The 18,034-nt window shown below is 49.4% G+C and overlaps 3 protein-coding genes across 3 annotated transcripts; 1 reads left to right on the top strand and 2 right to left on the bottom strand.

Annotated features, from left to right (window-relative positions):
- Positions 1–1,807: 1,807 nt before the first annotated feature.
- On the bottom strand, positions 1,808–4,476 carry LOC34620907 (nucleolar protein 58). Its single transcript, XM_026338325.1, has 9 exons — positions 4,390–4,476; positions 4,100–4,237; positions 3,972–4,030; positions 3,656–3,789; positions 3,311–3,450; positions 2,890–3,000; positions 2,456–2,514; positions 2,112–2,196; positions 1,808–1,921 (listed from the first exon to the last, which is right to left on the bottom strand). The coding sequence occupies exons 1-9, from the start codon at positions 4,474–4,476 to the stop codon at positions 1,808–1,810; spliced, it is 927 nt and encodes a 308-aa protein (XP_026194110.1).
- Positions 4,477–4,925: 449 nt separating this feature from the next.
- On the top strand, positions 4,926–9,202 carry LOC34620908 (prenyl transferase). Its single transcript, XM_026338324.1, has 10 exons — positions 4,926–5,152; positions 5,358–5,487; positions 6,196–6,274; positions 6,465–6,584; positions 6,762–6,840; positions 7,278–7,394; positions 7,721–7,836; positions 8,224–8,310; positions 8,487–8,629; positions 8,921–9,202. Exons 1-10 carry the CDS (start codon positions 4,926–4,928, stop codon positions 9,200–9,202), a joined length of 1,380 nt encoding a protein of 459 aa, XP_026194109.1.
- Positions 9,203–14,208: 5,006 nt separating this feature from the next.
- On the bottom strand, positions 14,209–16,190 carry LOC34620909. The gene is made up of 4 exons (XM_022734140.1): positions 15,872–16,190; positions 15,597–15,689; positions 15,245–15,328; positions 14,209–14,489 (listed from the first exon to the last, which is right to left on the bottom strand). The coding sequence occupies exons 1-4, from the start codon at positions 16,188–16,190 to the stop codon at positions 14,209–14,211; spliced, it is 777 nt and encodes a 258-aa protein (XP_022588897.1).
- Between the last annotated feature and the right edge of the window lie 1,844 nt (positions 16,191–18,034).

Genomic DNA, 18,034 nt, shown 5'->3' with positions numbered 1-18,034 from the left:
CTACACTGATTAAACCTTCTTTAGCCTTATTCTAGAAGACAAAACTGTCCGCTTGCCGCTTGTATAGCACGTCCAAGGGAAAGTACATGTGTAGTACATGCATCGTCTTGTATGTATCGGTAAACTGAGGTATGGCAAGTCCGGGAATACCCCTAAGACCGGGAAAAAGTGCACACTCCTGAAAAAGTCCGGACTATGAGACCCGGAAGCGCAATTCCTTGAGATGACCTGCTTATCTCGTCAACTGGTTCCTGCCATTTTGATGCCAGGGGCCCATGGGCTGACAAAGCGTAGCGTGTCCCCTATCATTGTAGGCCGACCACGATGGCGTACTAGAGAACACACGAGGAAGCAGATGAGCCTTTGTATACCACAAAGCGTAGTAAGCTAACTTTTCGAAAGTGCTTTTCTTGGTAGAGTTGCTGGCTCTACCGAGGAATTCTGAAGATAAATCTTTCTGCTCTATACTGCTACTGCTGTGCCTGCAAACACTACTGCAAATGTGGCGATTTTCTTTCAGCTGTTGCCGTTTCCTACCTCAAATGGCCTAAGTGCTTCGGGGAGTTCGTCTGCACGCGATAATCTTAACGACGGCTCACCCAAGCAACAACGGCAGAGCCACAGCTTCCTTTGTCTTTGTGTTCGCTTGACTTCAGTTAAGAAAACTTATTGTTGATTGAAGCTCGTAAGCAACAGTGCAAAATAACAGGAGACTGCAACTCAGAAGCGCAGTGCTCCCCGGAATGTGCAGAATCTTGTGTACGCATTGGGATGTGCTTTCATCGCACATCCCGAACCGAGGGTCTAGGGCGGGCTCAGCTGCACTCCAACATTCCCTACTACACTAGTTATGCTTGACTAAAAAATAGTAGAGAATAGACTATTTGACTTGTGTGTTCGTATAAACTATTTGATGCAGAGTACGTAGAACTCGGTACAAGAGAGCGGAATCGTGTGTGCTTGTGAGCTAGAAGCTACATGCATTGTGACTGCTCAGAGTGCTTACAGGATGCACCAATGAGCAAACTACCTGTCCCTCCACCCTCTGGTCGAGATCTCTGAGGAATGCGGTCAGGGGCCGGAGGGAGCTCCCTTCATAAACACTGAATAACTTATCAACTTTGAACTGTGTTTAGAGTACAGTGTCTTTCTATGGCGATCTTAGATGGGGCGTTACAAAGACCGAAAGTCTCCCCTCCCTATAGTGAGCCTCAGAAATTTTCTTTTTGTTCGGTCTTTGGTTTACGTGGTGAACGGCGTCCGTTCCTCTTAAGTTGCACAAATATCTGCCAGTACACTGCAGGGAGAGTTGAGGTCCCAGGTTTGGCTGCCTTCTTCCCAACGGCGTTACCTCCTTCATGGGTCTTACAGGAACACACGGTCTTATAGATCGAGATGGGGGCAAAAACACGTTGTCGACACAGTGTACTGCGCTCGACAGGTAAAGTTAGACTCAACAAATGGGACTCGCTTCCTTGAGTATTACCAAAAGACGGCAACCACAAATTGTCTCCGGTATGGCGGTTCACGGAACTGATGCTGGCACGCGAACCCGGTAAACTATATACTCTGAATAGTCATAGCCACTAGCAGCCATCCCGGTGTCAATGCAAAACGCCTCAGTGTACATTTCCGGGTATACAGGCAGTTCTCCAGCATCTATGGCTTGCCCAATAATAAGACAGGCGGCGGCAGGATAAATTGAATGCATAAGAAAGGCTGCTGGGCGTACACTGCTCCTCGCAGCAGCAACGAAACGTTAGCTTGGCGCAAAAGGAACCTAGGTGCAGAACCAGCGAGTTGATACCTATGTATCCGGCTTGAGGCGCTCTGCCAGTGCCTCCGCCTCTGCATTGCGCCCCAATTTGTACAAGGTTTCCACCTTGGTTGCCATCAAGCGTTGCTCCCGCATGTCCATGACCTGCGTCGCCATAAATCGAAACCCCGCTCCACCAAGTGGACTCCCACCTCTGATAGACCCCATGTAAGACTGATAAAAGACTAGCAAGCCGGGTGCTACATTTTGAAAGGCTGCAGCCCCTTGCTGTCCGCAAACCCTTCAAGTTAGCTGTCTTCAATGTTTTAGTTTCTCTGGTTCTCTGAAGCCTTACCTTGTCGCGGTCCCGCCGCAGATTCTGTAGCTCCTGAGCTGTTGCGAGCTGCTTGCGCTCTTCCCTTAGCTTCCGGATCTCCTTCCTGCAGTACCCGCATCCAAATAAGTCAACTGCACGAGGGGTAATTAAGGGTCCACGCAATATCCAGGTGCGATTTTTATACACCACCACGCGAGTACAGAGAAGGCTTGTCAGACGCTTCGTTGTCGTAGAGACCAGCCCATCAACTGACACTCGATTAAAGGTGGAATTGTGTGGATGAAGTGTACTACTGGACACTCCCCAATGCGTTTGCCCTTGACCGGGGCACCATAAATCGAGAGGCGCAACAGATGACTGACATGCGCAGAACCTCGTCGTTGAACTCTGTTCTCTCCCTGTGCACGGGCTCCTTCTGAGCCTAAAAAGAGAGTTTGAAGCAGCAGAGCAGTCAGTAGCAACGCACAGAAAACCCGAGCAATGAAGACACTGAAGAAGGGCATAGGTGCCCTAGTGGCACAGGCAGGATCAGACTTCTCGGCAGCCCAATATTTTTCTATGAAGTTCTTATAAAGGAGTTCAACTTCAGCGAAGCAACGTCTTTTCCATACAGTTAGTCGTCAGCAATGAAAACATGGATCTATGAGGAGGTATCCACGTCGAAAACCCCGCAACATGAGTCCAAAAGGACCTCAATGCACACATGTGAGCGCACTGAACAACGTATTGTCTGGCACGTGAATATTAATATGTGCACGAGAAGGCAAGACCTACGACCACTGCAGCTCAGCCCTACCTGACGCATGCGTTCTTCTGCCTCCCAGAGTTCCAAGTTGTAGTATTTTTTGTGAGGCAAGGTTGCAGTATTGAAGTCCTCTGCAAAGTCGCTGAAAAGCCGCTTCTCCTCCTGGCAACAAGCACCACAGTCAGAAGCCCATCACATTGCAGCAGCACCAGTGCGGGCATCCCCGCCAATGAGGGCTCCTCTTCACCTTCAGCTACAGCAACGCGTGCAGGCGTGTGGACTGGCTGCAGTCATGGTGCCTAAGCATCTGAAAATTATGGGCAGCTACAGTGGCTCAGTTCTGTAACAACCCAGTAAGAAGAGAGGTGAGGTAGGGGAAGCCACATGCTCTGGAAGGGCTGGATGCGATTCCTCCTACGGCCGTTAGGCAGGATACTGGCGTTCCCAAGAGTAAAAAGTCGCGATGCAGTACCCAGTTTGCGAGCTCTTCGATGTTCCTGTTTTTCACTTCCAGCAGCCACAAAGTGAACTCGGGCCGTTTGGCCCACATGTCCGTGTCATGGATGATGCCGTAGCGGCCCCAACGATCGCCAACAGCCCCTAAAGCTACCTCTGAAGAAGCAGAGACAAGTGTCAGATGAGCGCTTAAGGAGGAGGAGCCGAATGCGAGAGCGAAAGAGCGACAGGGAAAGACTACATACACTCCTACACCTCTGCTGACGCCGCCACAGGGGGCGGCTGAACGATCACACGGCCTTAAACTATTTAGGGTCGAATGCATAATACAGACCGCTAACTGTTGCCTAGTTACCGTCACTGTCTTTTTGCTTCTTCTTCTTCTTCTTCTTCGCAGACTTTGCACTTTTACGCTTGCGCTCGGCATGGCCGCCTTCGTGCTTCTTGGATTTACTCTTTTTCGAGTGCTTCTTCGCCCTCTTCTCCTTTTTCCGCCTAAGAAAGCACATGCAAGTCCAATATATGCATGGAGCACTATAGTCGGGAATTGGAAACACGAAGGGAGTCTCTGGTTTTCCAAGGGCAAAGGAGATATCCCATGCGCCTCTGCGTGCCTGTGCATTCTACACCCTCAATTTTGTCTGTGCCCAAATAAGAATAGTAATATTGGGGCGAACCGATGGCGTTCGTCTTCTGAAGTGTCACTGCTGCTACTGCTGCTACTACTACTGGAGCTACTACTGCTGATGCTGCTGTGCTTCCGCTTCTTTCGATGACTTGTGCCACGGGGAACCATCTCCACCACCTCATCCTCTTCTGAATCGTCACGAGGCATTCTTCCGTTTGTCTCCTGTTGCTCTCGGAAAGTCCACGCACTTCCTGCCGCTGATCCTGCGGTAGCTGTTGTTTGGGAGAGCGCAGAGAGAGCGTGGCTCTTGCCGTGCTTCAATTAGACTTAGAAGGTGGGTATACGCAGCTTCATAAAAGCTCGAATTGCTAACGAAGCCATGGGTACGCCCTCCTCAACAAAAGCTAGCCTCAGATGTTTCTTGTTGACAGGCCAGTCCCCCTCGAAACAGTTGTATACACGCACACCCTTGCGCACACAGCGACAACCCCCTGTGCTGTCTGGCCATCAGTCAGCTTTGTATTTCCACTTAGTGCTTTTCGGCAGGGGACCATACAAGAAATTTGCAAGGCACAGGGCGCATGCAGCCCCGAAGGCCCAGGGGATCATCTGTTGAATCGATGCGTGATTTTTGCGTGCGCTTGGCAAGGTTCTCGCGTCCGCACACATGCGTTAAAAATATTTGCATGAATGTATTTTATTTGGTCCTCCCACTCTTGCTTCTTTACATGGCATCACCTGAAGTGTACATAGGTACAGCCCTGGAAGTCAATTTCACATTTGGAATGTGAATAGCCCCTACTCCAGACTCTTTTCCCTAACATAAAGCATTTCCGGCCCTCTATGAGCTGGGCGCATGTGGAAGGGTTCAAATCCACAACGAGACGTATCCGTTCGTTTACAATGGGGACAGATGCCGATTAGCAACTCCGCTCTGCAAGCTACTTAACTCCCTTCGCGTCCCTCTTTCTGTGGATTCTATCCCACACAAGCAACAGCAATGATGGCTCTGCCCCTTTGCCAAACCTCTCTACGAGCATCAAGGGCCACTCTTCCCAGTGTCTCTTGTGTGGGACGTAGCTGCCTTCTTTTCCAGCACACTCTGCATAAGGCAGAGTTTCGCACAAGAGCACACCTGCCTCTGGGACCTATAGATGCCAGAGGGTTTTATTCAGCTCCTTCTCTCCTGAAGAACGCATGGGCTGCTTTGAAGCAGCGCCAAATCGAGAAGTATGGTTAAAATCATGCCCACGCAGCAAATACATGCATACCTCATGAACTCCTACTTATTCTTCATCCTACGTGATCTCCTTGCATACCTTGGCTGTGTGTGCTCCTTTCTTTGATCCCTCCTTGATCCTCCACCTCCTGTGTGGCTACCCGATGGTCCATACCGGTGCGCATACGTCGTGCACGCGTCTCGTGATGTGTGCAGATTGTTACCTTCTTTGATCTTTGAAGACAAATTGCCGAGCTACGTTTACCTGGGACAGGAGGTTCTTTGGTCGCAGCCGAACGCCATTGAGGCGGAGCGCCGCGCTGCCGAGATCGACAGACATCTCCAGGTAGGATAGAATCGAAAGCTTTCTTGATGAATGTGTATTTCCGGATAGATATGTGAATTGTTACGTGCAGTACATAGATGTAGATGTGCTTGATGCATTTGTACTGATACTCTACATAGATCCCACTCACTTAGTACCTTCATGCCGAACGCTTTTTTCGCATGCTTGCTCTAGAGTGATAAGATGTGCGTACGGGGAAAGCTGTACAGGCAGGCGTGCTGTGAAATGTCAGGATGTGTGAAAAACGTGTGTGCGGGGAGGGAGGGAGTTGCCTATCTTTGTAGACAGCGTTGTGTGCCTGTGCTCACTAAATCTATACACGGCTACAGCTGTATGCATGGACCCGCCATCATACGTGTTAGGTGCATGTAAACACCTATATTCCTCCGCAAATTTCATCTGTGGATGTCCCGATGCGTGTATGTATATGTATGTACACAGATAGATGTGTGCATATGTATGCGCCCTTGCCAATACGGTAAGATGTTCGGTATTTGTGCTTCTCTGAATTGTTGCAACTAGGAAGAATTGTGTCTATATATGGGCCACTGCATAGTGGGTTATAGACTTAGTCCACAAAAACTTCCCTTGAAGAAGGCAAGAGGAAACCGATTCTCATAGTAGGTCTGATTCCTGGTACACGTTTTTGTCTCCAGGTCTCCAGAGTCCACAGGGCCGTCTGGCCTTTGCACATGTGTGGCTGCGCAGGCGGCGGCTCGGGAGCGTCCCCTCGGCAATGTGTGTTTTGAGGAACTTGAAGACCTCGACTGGAGCCTTTTGACTGCAGGTAATTATTCTGAGGGGTGCAGCAGCACCGCCCCCGTCCCTCTTCACAGTGCATGTGCATCTTCGTGTGGCTCTTCGTCGGTAGTGGCCTACCCTTTGCGGCGAGAGAATCCATTCTGATCCCTGCAGCTCGAGAATCCCGGAAAGTGCGCCTTTGTGTGCGTCTTTGCATTTTTGCCTGTTGACTGCAGTGAGGGCCGCGAGCCCTGAGGTGTCCGCGGTGGCGCAATACCTCCTGAAGGTCCCATCTAAGCGCTTTCGACCCCTGCTGCTGTACCTCGTCCACCGCTTTCTGCAATGCTCTGCCCAGCGTAAGACCTGGCAAGACACCACCATTGGGCTATGCTGCGACATCTGTGAGGCAGCAAGAAAGCTCTCGAGCCCTAGAATTTCGTTGATATAAGTCAAGGGGGGCGAAGGGGATGGCTGATGTGCGGGGAGGTTTGCTAGAAGGAGGCGATTAGTGTGAAGGGATATGGTTTATGCAGGGGAAGAGACACCCCAAGCACGCAGTGCCGCACTGCCTCTTGTGATGGTGCACGTCGCCGAGCTAATTCACACTGCCAGGTGCCACATAGCGAAGACGCAGGCAAATAGACTCCGCGATAGCCGAAGAACTCCTTGTAGCGGTTAACAATAATATCACGTGTTATGCATCTGCCTATGTGTACATACGCCTGTGTTTGCATGTCCCTACGGTCGTGTTTGTGTGGCTTCTGTATTCGGTGCATATACATGAGTGTTGAGGGCAGCCACAGCTCTCTACATGGCCATTGCCCTTCCATTTGCTCATCGCGCTGCCAGCTCACTTATTGGTCTAAGCAGTTGGCTTATGTATTGTTCTGCTCCTTAGTAGCTGCGTCTTCCCCTCGACATCCTTTTATTCGCCTTGCTCTTGCATGCAGGTGCTCTATTTGTTTGTTCGTTTACATGCGAGTGTAATTGCCAGTTTGTTGCTTACTTGCTACCATTGTACGCATTCACGTGTCACTGCTTTCTTGCAGTCTGATGCATGACGACGTGTTGGACGAAGCGGCAACCCGCAGAGGCCACCCAGCAGCTCATTCAGTGTTTGGCAACAAAAAGGCTGTCTTGGGTGGTGACTTTGTATTAGCTAGAGCGTAAGGCCTGGGACATGCACATGCAGCACAGTGTAACTACTTCGTACGAACTTGTCTTGTGCGTTCTGTCCGTATACGTGCTTCCGTCAAAGGACATCTCTAGTCACATAGAAAAGCAAGCACAGGCAATTTGTTTTCAGAAAATTTATCACCACGTCTTTCTCGGCTGAGCCGCTTTATTGTTCAGACTGTGCCGGGATATTCTAAGCATTTTATGCGTCCTGGCCTAAGCTACCTGCAGTCTTAATATGTCTTGATGAAATTTGTCAGAATGGTCTCTTTTCAGTGACTAGATGTGTGCTGATTCGCTGTGTTATGGGCCCCAGCAGCAGCATCGCGGCCACTGCAGGGTCTCCCGAAGTTTGTCTCCGCGTTTCTCAAACAATAGAGAGTCTCGTGAAAGGCGAACTCGTCCAAGCCTTCTCTCACACATCGGATATTGGTGAGCTGTGCCACATACTACTATTCGAAGGCTTTAGCTGGATGAGCGGGAGCCTTGAAGTTGCTAGCCTAATGGCTACGGGGTTGCTCTTTCCAGCTGAAGCTCGGTGCTTACTACCTGACCTGCCGAGCCGTCGCTCATCGTGGTCGAGACCACGTTGTTGGCATGCTTTGGCATTTCCCCAAGCATTTGTAACCGACTGATGTATTTTAACGAAGGGATTTTCGAGTTTATTGAGGATGGGTGGAGGCATGCACGACTGGGTGCCAGGTAGTTTAATGAAGTGGTTGCCTACCTACGCGCACTGTATGCGTACTGGAACAGAGGCGGCGAACGGCATCAGTGTATGGAATTAAGCGTATGTGACCTCTATGGCGTGCTGTGCAGCTAAGGCATTTGAAACGATGCTGACGAAGAGCTATCACAAGACCGCCTCGTTGATGGCCGAGACCTGCGCATGCCTTGCCTTGATTGGTGAGGCCTTCAAAGAGCCCCTGGCTCATTGCTTTCCCTTGCTGGCTTGTCTATTCGACCTCTTCAGTAGCCTCTACCTGTTATGTGCCCATTCCTGTGCCTTATTTTGCGTGCATGTCCTGAAATCCACACTACCCCGTCATTTTGGGAACGGGGATTGGGTTGACTGTGCTCAGGAGGACATACGCGAGAGTGGGTGGACTGGTGCCATGAAGTGGGGGCAAGCGTGGGGCTAGCGTTTCAGCTGTACGACGACGAGTTGGACTTGGTTGCCTCGACCCAGGCTTTGGGTAAACCAGCCAACAACGATCTCAGAAACGTAAGCACATGCAGCTCTACAAGTTACTCGAAGACTGTGTAACGAATTAGAGAGATCACCACATCGGAAGAAAGGGAGGAAGCCAGAGTTCAGACAGGCCACAACAGTTGTAATGCATGGTACGAAAGAGTTTATTCATGCGTACAACATCGAGTACTCTAGGATATACGTGGAATGCATCCCGAAGAACAGAGGCCTTTGGCAATGCGTTACGCACAACAGGTATATCCATCCCAGATTGAGCACAATGGGAAGGTGTGCTCTATATGCGTGCCACTTCTTGTGCCTCAGGGAGTAATAACTGCTCCGCTGCTCCTGGCAGCTGTTGAGCATTCACAGGAACTTTTGCCTGTGCTGAAACGGAAGCTGCAAGGCGAGGGGGACGCCGAGCTGGCTGCGAAAAAAATAAGGGACAGCACAGCACTCCCCCGCGCGCGCCTTCTCTCGCGGCTGTACATACAGCACGTCCTGCGGTTGCTAGAAGGGGTGCCACAAACGAATCCTGAGCAAAAAGATGCAGCTGCGGACATAGCAAGCCTTTTGGTTTGGGTATTACAGCGTAAATCTAGCTGAGTCTCTTCGTGTGGCTGTATTGCAGTCAACGCTGCAGCCATAATACTTCGGGTTGCACTGTAGTGCTGGCTGTGGTCTCGGGCATCTTCTTTTAGCATTCGAAGACACATATCGTTTTTATGCGGCTTGGCCAGATGGCTTGAGTCTAATAGAGAATGCCATTTCGTGTGTGTAGAGGACAAGGTAAGTGCTGGAGTCGGGTTTGCTTTTCTGCTGGTTCAGAGGGCACTCCACTGAACACTAGGACAAAAAGACGCCAATGGACTAGACGCGTAGCGGGCAGCATCAGCAGCCACCGCAGCAACAATTGCAAGCGGCACGCACACTGATATCAAAGTAGACTTGTGCACGAAGGTGCAAACAAAATGCACAATTGGGTTGTGGTCTAAAGGTGAAGTCCTTTGAATTCTGGATTTGGTGGTGTGGCAGTTCGTTACTGCCGGGAACGGTTACTTTTGGCCCTAATGTGATCGTGTAACTGAAGTACGTTGCCTAGCAGTGTAATAACCAGCAGATGTGACCGTAAGGAGGCATATAGAGAGCGATTTGATGAATTATGTGGGATGCATCTTTGCATAGTCCTGTGGCTGAAGGGTAGCAGTTGCGTAGCGTGCCACATAAAGCGAAGACGCATAGCAACATGCTGATCATGGTGAGGCAGACAGAGGCATCTATTCTGAACTTTGGTGAAGCAGTAAGACATGCTAAACTTGTCAGTGGTGAGTAATCGCGGTATTGACTCTCACTTCGCCGTCACAAAAGCCCGTTTGGAGGTATATGCAAGCAAAGGAGAACAGGTGGAGAGGCTAGCACAGGAGAAACAGCGTGAGAGTGCGACAAAGTGTATGAGCCTGGAAAGGTGGAGGATGTTTTTTGTGCCTATGCAGCACCACGTACAACGAAGTAGGAGTCATATTTAAACGGTGTAGTAGGTAAACACGTGCTGACTCGCATACAGGGAGGATGTAGCTTGACACTGATAAAAGGATAACAGAGAGTCGGACAGAGAGAACAACACTCTGCCAAGGGTTCTAGGGAGGGACAAAAATGGTGGAATGACACCAGTCCTTGCCGTTGCTGCAAAGTTCCAATGGTTACGAAATCAACTGTGCAGCCACTTGCGCATCGGATCCTGTGAAATCTCGCGAGCACGCAAAAACCAATTCAAGTTTGCTTCGTTCACCAAAACCCATTGAATAGAAATACCCCACCATCGATAATGTCCTCACTTGCCCAGAATGACTACCCTTCAAAGGCATACTGAAAGTGTACCATGCTTCCTGTGGCCACGTATCGAGTCCCCAGAAGTGCGCAAGGACGACATTCGCTTCTTCAATGACCCCAAAAAGGCAATCGTGATTCGAGCAAACGCCTCCACACCAAGCAGCATCCATTGCGTGTATGCAAAGAAGAATGAGCAGTGAATTATAATGCCAGCGGAGCTGCTGAGAGCTTCTTTAGCCTTTTAGCAGAGTTACAGGGAAAATGGTTTGCTGCGAAGGCAGGCAGCCAAGTTTATGAAATTTACGTATATGGAAATGTGCGTGTTTATGCTTGCACGTAGGAACATTTCAATGTCAACCCCTGTGGGCTTAATAGGGACCTTTTCTCTCGTAGATGCTGAGGCCATGTGACTGAGACTACAGGGCTCTTAGAGGCTTATTCTTTGTCAATCATCTACCCATCCACTAATTCATACACGTCTGATTACTCAACAAAGCCAAACAGAAAGAAAGGCAACTGAACAAAGAGTAAGCCGTTTTTTCCGCGATGCATTTACAGCGCGGTGCCTATCATGATAGTGCAAGCCACCTGGTGGCTTGCCCCTTCATGATACACGCTTACATCATGGATTATGTTGTCATGAGGCCTAATCGGTCGTGCTTATCTTTTCCACATGTATGCCAAAAGAGTTTGCCAGCAATTTGTTTGCTATGTTTAGGCGCTTAACCTCCCTAACTTGATGCCCCTGTCGAGTCCAGCACCAACGGCGGCAAAAGCAACAGCCGCCGTGAGATATCTGAAAACCGGAAAGAGATAATTGGACTTGCATGACCCATTCGCTCGTGCTTCTTTTGCCTAGTTGCCTTCGCTAACTAAGAAAAATGCTGGGGTGCGCATCTTAGTGGCCAGATAGAGACAAAGTCATTGCCTCTCTCAGGAGAAAGCAGCAACATTTAAACAACGCATGAAAACAATGCAATCAAGAGCCACCGCTTGACCTTGCTGGGAATGCTTTTGAGATAAGGGTTCTCTCATTTCTGCAGCCCGTAGGCTCACAGCTCAAATGCAGGAAATCCCCCCTGCTTTGGCTTTCCAGTCGAGTTCTCAGCTGAGCCTGGACTTTGAAGAGACAAGAGAAGCGTAGGGTGCAGACCCTGGGCTCTACATCGCATGGTCGCAGGCTGATGCTTATGATCAGGACTCAAACCAAGGCGTTTACTTACCTATGAGGAAAGAAACAACTGGGTCTGGAGGTCAAAGCACTAGCGTACCAGTGCCGTAAATGTGCTCTTCAGTACTCAAAGCACAACACAGGCTAGTTTACGAGATAAGGCAGACGAAAGTCTAAAAGTCCATTATGCAAATGCTACTGCTGCTAAACGACATCAGCCTAGTAGCCTCAAAGTTGTACCGATTCGATACTACAGGTGACAGACATACTAAAACATCATCCCCTAGAATTCGCTCTCCTGATCTTTGTGGATCCAGAAAATGCATTAAAGTAAAGTCGTTTCAAGTTAGCTTTGACACAACTCGGCAGTGCATCTGAAAATAGGCATAGACTTCGAGAAAAGAGCAGTTTGCCCTTGCTAGAACATGAGTATGAGCGAACGGCAGAAATAAGTTACACAGAACAAGCTGCAAGATAAGGCAAGTTACACACGGTTAGGAAGTGAAAAAAGCAGGACGCGGCATCGATGAGGTCACACAGCACCAGGAAAAGCAACCCGACTTCGGAGTATGCAGATATTTGAAGACGCAGTGGGATAGACAAAAAACTGAGAAAGGAAGCTATTGGCAGAGAAGGCAACAGAATTACTCCCAGTCAATATGACCAGTCTGCGCCTTAGTTGCTAAAATAACGAATGGTGGTTGGCGTGCTGAAGCATGCCAGATTATTTTGTATACTCAGTGACTTAGGGATATGTAATATGTTTCTCCTTGGTGTATGCGGGAGACCAGCTTAAAGTATTGTAGCAGAGATTGAAACAACAATGGCATTGAACTGTTTTGGTGTCTCGACCAATATTTCACACATATGCGGGTTCCTGATTGGCCCAGTTAGGTTCTTGCATTACGTTTAATGTGCCGAGAAACTTAACGTACACTATCATCGTTCGTGGTGAGCAAAGCCCATGTATCTACACAGTAAGGACCAGCAGTGGAGTGCACACTGATTGGCTGTCACTGCATCAGTGAAGAGGTAAGGAATCCAAAGGGTGAAGATACACTCGATATCCTTAAATGCAATGCCACCGGGAGAGATAAAAACACTTCACTTTTTGAGGCAAGCAATGCTTCCGGAACCCAATGAGGTAGGGGCATTAAATGGTCTGGTTAGTAGAACTCGATTGAGACACTTCTACACTATTCGCCGCACTGTGCTCGATTCCTCGCCCCCGTTATCTTGAATCCCTGAGAAGTGTGTGGAGCTTTTTGCGGCTCGACCAGCGCACCGAGAGGCACTTCATCCCTCGAAGGAGTCCGCATAAAGCAGAAACCACAGAAAAGCCGCGCGAGCAAGACGATAGGACGGTTCCAATACGCTGTGAGCGCACGTAAGTAAAAGCACGCAGAGAGCGCTCTTGGTTCTTGACAGTTCTCCGCAAGCGCGAATAGACTCTCCACCATTACTGAAAGCGAGGTTTGCTTGATAAAAGGTGCACGGATGAGATGGACTCTTTCGGGATTACTGTCCTGCTGGAAGTTCGCTGGCCCATTTCACAGACCACCCTAATTGCGGTGCAAACTTAGCTGAATCTCACAGGATTGCTCTCCGTCTTAGATTTCGCTCTGTGAGTCTATAGGCAAGTGCACGAGACTTTTTGCTCTCCTATCCTAACACGGATAGACGTCGAAGCCAAAGGCAACCACGAGACAGGATTTTACTTGGTGTACGATCAGTCACGCCGGAGGCAAGGTACCGCGCCTTTGTGGGTAGCGAAAGATCCCTGCCAAACATCCACCGAAACTCCATCTCCTAAACGTCTAACCCCTAAGGGAGCCCATGATAGCTGTATGTGGGCTTTCGAAAAGGATAAACGAAAGGAGCTGGAAATGTAGCACACAAGGGAAATACGTCGCAGCATCTCAAAATAGGTAAAAACGATCAGTAAGATTGGATAATCCCTACCAGTAAGTATTCAACTACACGGTATTGTACAGCAAACGGCTATTTGTCGTAACTGAAGGACTTCAAAGGAGCCAAGACGGGTCAGTACGCTTAAAGAACTGTACGATGCCTGCACCTCCGCGACTGCCTGCACCTAGGCACTGAATCTCATCTAGCCTCTACGAGTAACATTGACTACCAAAGGCCACTGAAAGATTCGTAGATGGCAAATCTCGAGCAGCAAACTCTTGTTTGCTAGCGGCGAAAGAAGGCTTCCTGCCACGTTGTATAGGGCCACCCCAACGCTTTGGCAAACATATCATTGGCCACCGTGCTTAAGTTTTGTGCCGCTTGTACCGGTGCTGCATCTTTAAAGACAGCTACAAGTAGGGGGAAGGTTCCTTACGCACGCGCTTCGTGCAAGTTGTCGGTGTAAGAGCTGGCTACGCAGCCCGGTATGGAACTGTGGCTCAGGCAACGGTTCTAAACGAAAAGGAAAAAAGTATTATCCCCCGTCTTTATTTTCACGCAATGGCTTCTGCGGGGGTGTGGTCGCCTCCTTTCTGCAGGCTTCAGGTCCAAGTATATGTTATGAAGCAAGGATAACCAGCCTAGTGTTCTGCTTGTGGTGTATTGCTGTGGCCGACTTTTGCTACGAAGCACTCGTGCTTCACTCTTCTGCCTCCCCTTCAGTGTCCTGTCTCTTCCCCTCGTCCCACTCAAAGTCTGCTTGCTGGAGACCAGAGGCCCATCTTTCTTTGAGCCTCTCCCCTGCACCATCTTCTACTGAGTTGTAGGTGTAGCCCTGAAGCATCTGTTGTACTCCTCCAGACGCCTGAACCTCGGCGGGAATGAGGGATGTGAACATTGCCCCACAGCTCGCACAGCTCGATGCTTCCGGTGGTTTCTCGTGAAGGCAGCAGGGACATGCGGCCCTGGCAAAGATCCAGTCTGAGAATAAGCAAGGCAAGAAGAGGAGCTGGATAACCACATGCAGCTTTCGTCTCAGTGTGTGAAGTCGAACCAAAGCGCACGAAACCGACTTATACACAGAAACCCAGTGGATTAAAAATAGAGATGGGAGTCTTGCACCTAAAATACTAGTAGTCGAAAAGCTTCTATTTTTGATGTACTATGCATACGCAGAGCATTATATGATTACGAGCATATGCACATAGATGGCCTATCGCGGACCACACACATACAAACCATACACTTACAGGTGTACACCAGGACCAAATAACTGTTGGACCCGTAAACAGCAGGATGCTGGAGCGCATTCCTAGGATGAAAATTCCGATGCATTAAACCATTGCCAAGATGAACTATGTTTAATTTGCAGCATGCGTTGTGCCAATGAACATGTTCGCATACACGCATCCACCTCAAGTATGCATGTGTATCCGATTCTCATAATTACACAACAGGGGAGCCCAGGGGCTACACGAGAGCAGATCCTTGAGGAGGCACAACCGCAAAAACCCATGGCCCAAGACAAATGTTGGTGTGGACTGTCATGTGCATATATATATATATATTCCAACACTTGCGCAACAACGCAGCACTCACAAAAATAAGGCACTTGCGGTTTCGGACCAATGCTGAGAGGAACTGCATCTCACAATGGGATGGTCCCACAGACTGCCTTCTCCCCCAAACCTTTAGCCACCCTAAAGGCCACACTTTATACGGCTTCTAGCGCTTACCAAGATCCCCGTCCTCCTCCAACTCCTGTAAATCGTTCTCTCCCCCCAGCACGACCCCGTCTACCAACACTTGAGGAAGCGCCACTGTGCAAACAGGCGAGCAAAAAAGGGAAGCTCCTTGCCATTGCTTCTATTATTTACCGCACCTGTTATGGATGACCCATAGTCAAGGCAACATTCTACCGAGGATACGGAAGCCGGCAGGCCCAGCCATGCCAGAGCACGGCAGAGGCCTGCTACAAAACACCTACAGCTAAACGTCTTGACACGACTATACGAAACCGTAAATCATCAATGGGATAGCAGCAGGCGTGAGACTACAGCAGCGACAGAGAACAGATAGAGGCCCGACCTTCCGGCTCTCCTGTTTCGCTGTTTGGGTTTTCTATGGTGCGAAGAATGCCTTGGGACTTCCACTCCTTGTACAACTCTGTATCCTTTAGGTCTGCAGACACACCAGATCCTTAACCCCACTGCTGTGCTACAGCGGAAGCTTCTCGATGCTCCCACGAGTGCAACCGCTGGACGCTTGCACCAACATTCATGGAGCCAAGGGAAGCGAAAATTTACGCAATGGCGGGAAACAGGCACCTAAATGTGAGGGAAGAGCACATTGGCACTCCTTACTCATGGCTACTGACAGGTCCCTATTGGTATCGATAAGGAAGTACACAACGCCCTTGCAGTCCAAAAAATGCTGCACCCTTTTGCTGCTAAAAAACTGACGCTTGATAGAGCCCAGACTTGTGGCGAGCACAACTATCTCTGCAACCTCCCCAAGGTCCGGTGCTTCCCCCAGCGCCATAGCCAAAGAACCCCCAGCCGGGGCGGCTCCAAGAGCTTCCTCTGGAGCATCGTCCTCTTGCTCTTCTTCTTGCTCTTCCTCTTCAGCATATTCTTCCTCCTCTACTGGGGGTTCATCGAATGGGGTCTCTATTTCCGACATTGCTACTCAGTGCTGTTGCTGCTACTACTGGGTGTGCTCCTCCCGCCACGAGAAGAGGCACTAGACAGAGTTTTGTGGAAAGGCTGAAGCAGTTCAGGTGTACAGGTAGCTACCTTGCAGCGACAGAGCGTAACTGCAATAGTTGGTGCGACACCGGCGGCAGCGGCAGGTCACCTGAAGCAGCACCAGCTGCTGCCGCTGCTGCAACAAAGGTCAAGAACCAACACGCTGAAAGAAAACAGTCACCTAATTCCTTAGGAACAGCAAAGGAGCGAAATGCCGCGTTGCTGTTTCCCCAGCTGCTGTGGATGCTGCTGCAGGGGGGAGATATCAAAACAGTAGCAGCCAATAGTAAAGCAGACTAGCAAACACGTATGAGAGAAAAAAGAGGGAAGCAACGGATATGCGATGAACGTATCAGGTTAAGAGTTTTGTGTGCCCGCAGTTGCTGCTAGCCGCAAATGGAATGACTAAGCAATGCCTTCGCCTGCTTTTGTTGCCTTCTAAGGAAAATGAGAAAGGTCCGCCTCTTATAAATTCGAGTTTGAGGTACACATGGAAAGCAGAAGCCCGATACAACTGGGTAGCACATGTGCATCCACTGCTGCCTTCAGACTACAGCTCCCGAATGCATGCGGCAGTGCCAGCAAACCCTAAACTCCCACACCCTAAATCGCACACCCTAAGCACTCTTAAGAATATCATCCCTAAGATCGATATGAGGCCGCTCAAGGGGAAAAGCTACTTGAATGCTGTATGTACAACGCGATAAGTTTGGTTCCTTTTAAAGATGGACAGGTAGCCCATTGACGGGCAGTTTCAGGTAGAACTGCAAAAGCGTACAAATGGCTGAATTTTCTGGATTTAGTCACCAGTTATTTCTAAAATTTACTGCGCCAGCAACATCAGGGCTTTGGAAACACTCAATCCATAAGCGTTCCACCAACACGTCATGGCAGCACCAGAAACAGCAGCAGCTAGTGGTCTGCAGCAGCCTAATGGTTCACTCTTCCGAAATGAGTGTTATTCAGCTGCCGCCTCACACTGCAGAGCCTATTCGGAGTCGTTCACCCTGCATAGAGGCTCTTTTCATTGGTAACTAATTAGCCCAGCTACGCGAAATCGCCCAAGGGCCGCTATAGTGCTGTGCAGTCAACATGGCAACATGCAATAGGCATGCACTGACCATTGAGTGACTTTTGATGCCGTGCGCATACTTCTGATTTACTGAATCACTGTGTGGCAGTGCTGAGCGCATCGTGTGTATAGTCGTGGCTCAGGTCACTCGTGTGGCGGAGTGAGCTATGCTCGGACACTTTTCGCTACTCTATATTTAACTGGAAAACAGTATTGACTATGTGATCTGTCGGATTGTATATCTTTTTACTGCAGACTGATCCTTGCTCGAAACAAGAAGACGATGGAATGTGCGTGTGTGCTAGATGTTGTATGCAACTGGCTGTGCCTGCTTGAAGTGTTTAGAGAATGCAGCAAGATGGGACCTAGCTGTCCCTCTCTACCCATGTCTGGAACTCTTAGGGGCGCAGGAAGGTGGGAATTCTCTAGAGAAGCGCATCAATGGATATATGAAATTTTCATTGAGTCTGGAGTAAAGGGTCTCTTTACACAGACCTCGGATTAAGTGTTACAACTACGGCTCCTAACGTAAGAGGGCAACTAAGGGAGACAATTGGCATCCCCCGCGTGATAAAATTTTGTATAGCCACGGCCACCTGCACTCTTCCATCTAGCTCTACGCTAGTTTCTATTTTGTGTGCCTTTGGCGTACCGGCACGTACAAATCAACACCGTGTGTACGCACTGCAGTAGCATCTATAAAACAA

This window comes from Cyclospora cayetanensis, unplaced genomic scaffold (genome assembly GCF_002999335.1).
Source record: "Cyclospora cayetanensis isolate NF1_C8 unplaced genomic scaffold, CcayRef3 CcayRef3_contig_25, whole genome shotgun sequence".
NCBI lineage: Eukaryota > Apicomplexa > Conoidasida > Eucoccidiorida > Eimeriidae > Cyclospora > Cyclospora cayetanensis.
This window is presented reverse-complemented; position numbering and strand designations above follow the sequence as displayed.

Coding starts and splice junctions, on each gene's coding strand:
- LOC34620907 (XM_026338325.1), bottom strand. CDS start 4,476: ATGGTCCCCTGCCGAAAAGCACTAAGTGGAAATACAAAGCTGACTGAT. Junction 4,238..4,389: donor TTGTCGCTGTGTGCGCAAGG/GTGTGCGTGTAT, acceptor GTCTAATTGAAG/CACGGCAAGAGCCACGCTCT. Junction 2,197..2,455: donor AACGACGAGGTTCTGCGCAT/GTCAGTCATCTG, acceptor CGGGTACTGCAG/GAAGGAGATCCGGAAGCTAA.
- LOC34620908 (XM_026338324.1), top strand. CDS start 4,926: ATGGCTCTGCCCCTTTGCCAAACCTCTCTACGAGCATCAAGGGCCACT. Junction 7,395..7,720: donor GACTTTGTATTAGCTAGAGC/GTAAGGCCTGGG, acceptor TATGGGCCCCAG/CAGCAGCATCGCGGCCACTG. Junction 8,311..8,486: donor CGCATGCCTTGCCTTGATTG/GTGAGGCCTTCA, acceptor GACTGTGCTCAG/GAGGACATACGCGAGAGTGG.
- LOC34620909 (XM_022734140.1), bottom strand. CDS start 16,190: ATGTCGGAAATAGAGACCCCATTCGATGAACCCCCAGTAGAGGAGGAA. Junction 15,329..15,596: donor CGAAACAGGAGAGCCGGAAG/GTCGGGCCTCTA, acceptor CTGTTTGCACAG/TGGCGCTTCCTCAAGTGTTG. Junction 14,490..15,244: donor GGAGGAGGACGGGGATCTTG/GTAAGCGCTAGA, acceptor GCTTATTCTCAG/ACTGGATCTTTGCCAGGGCC.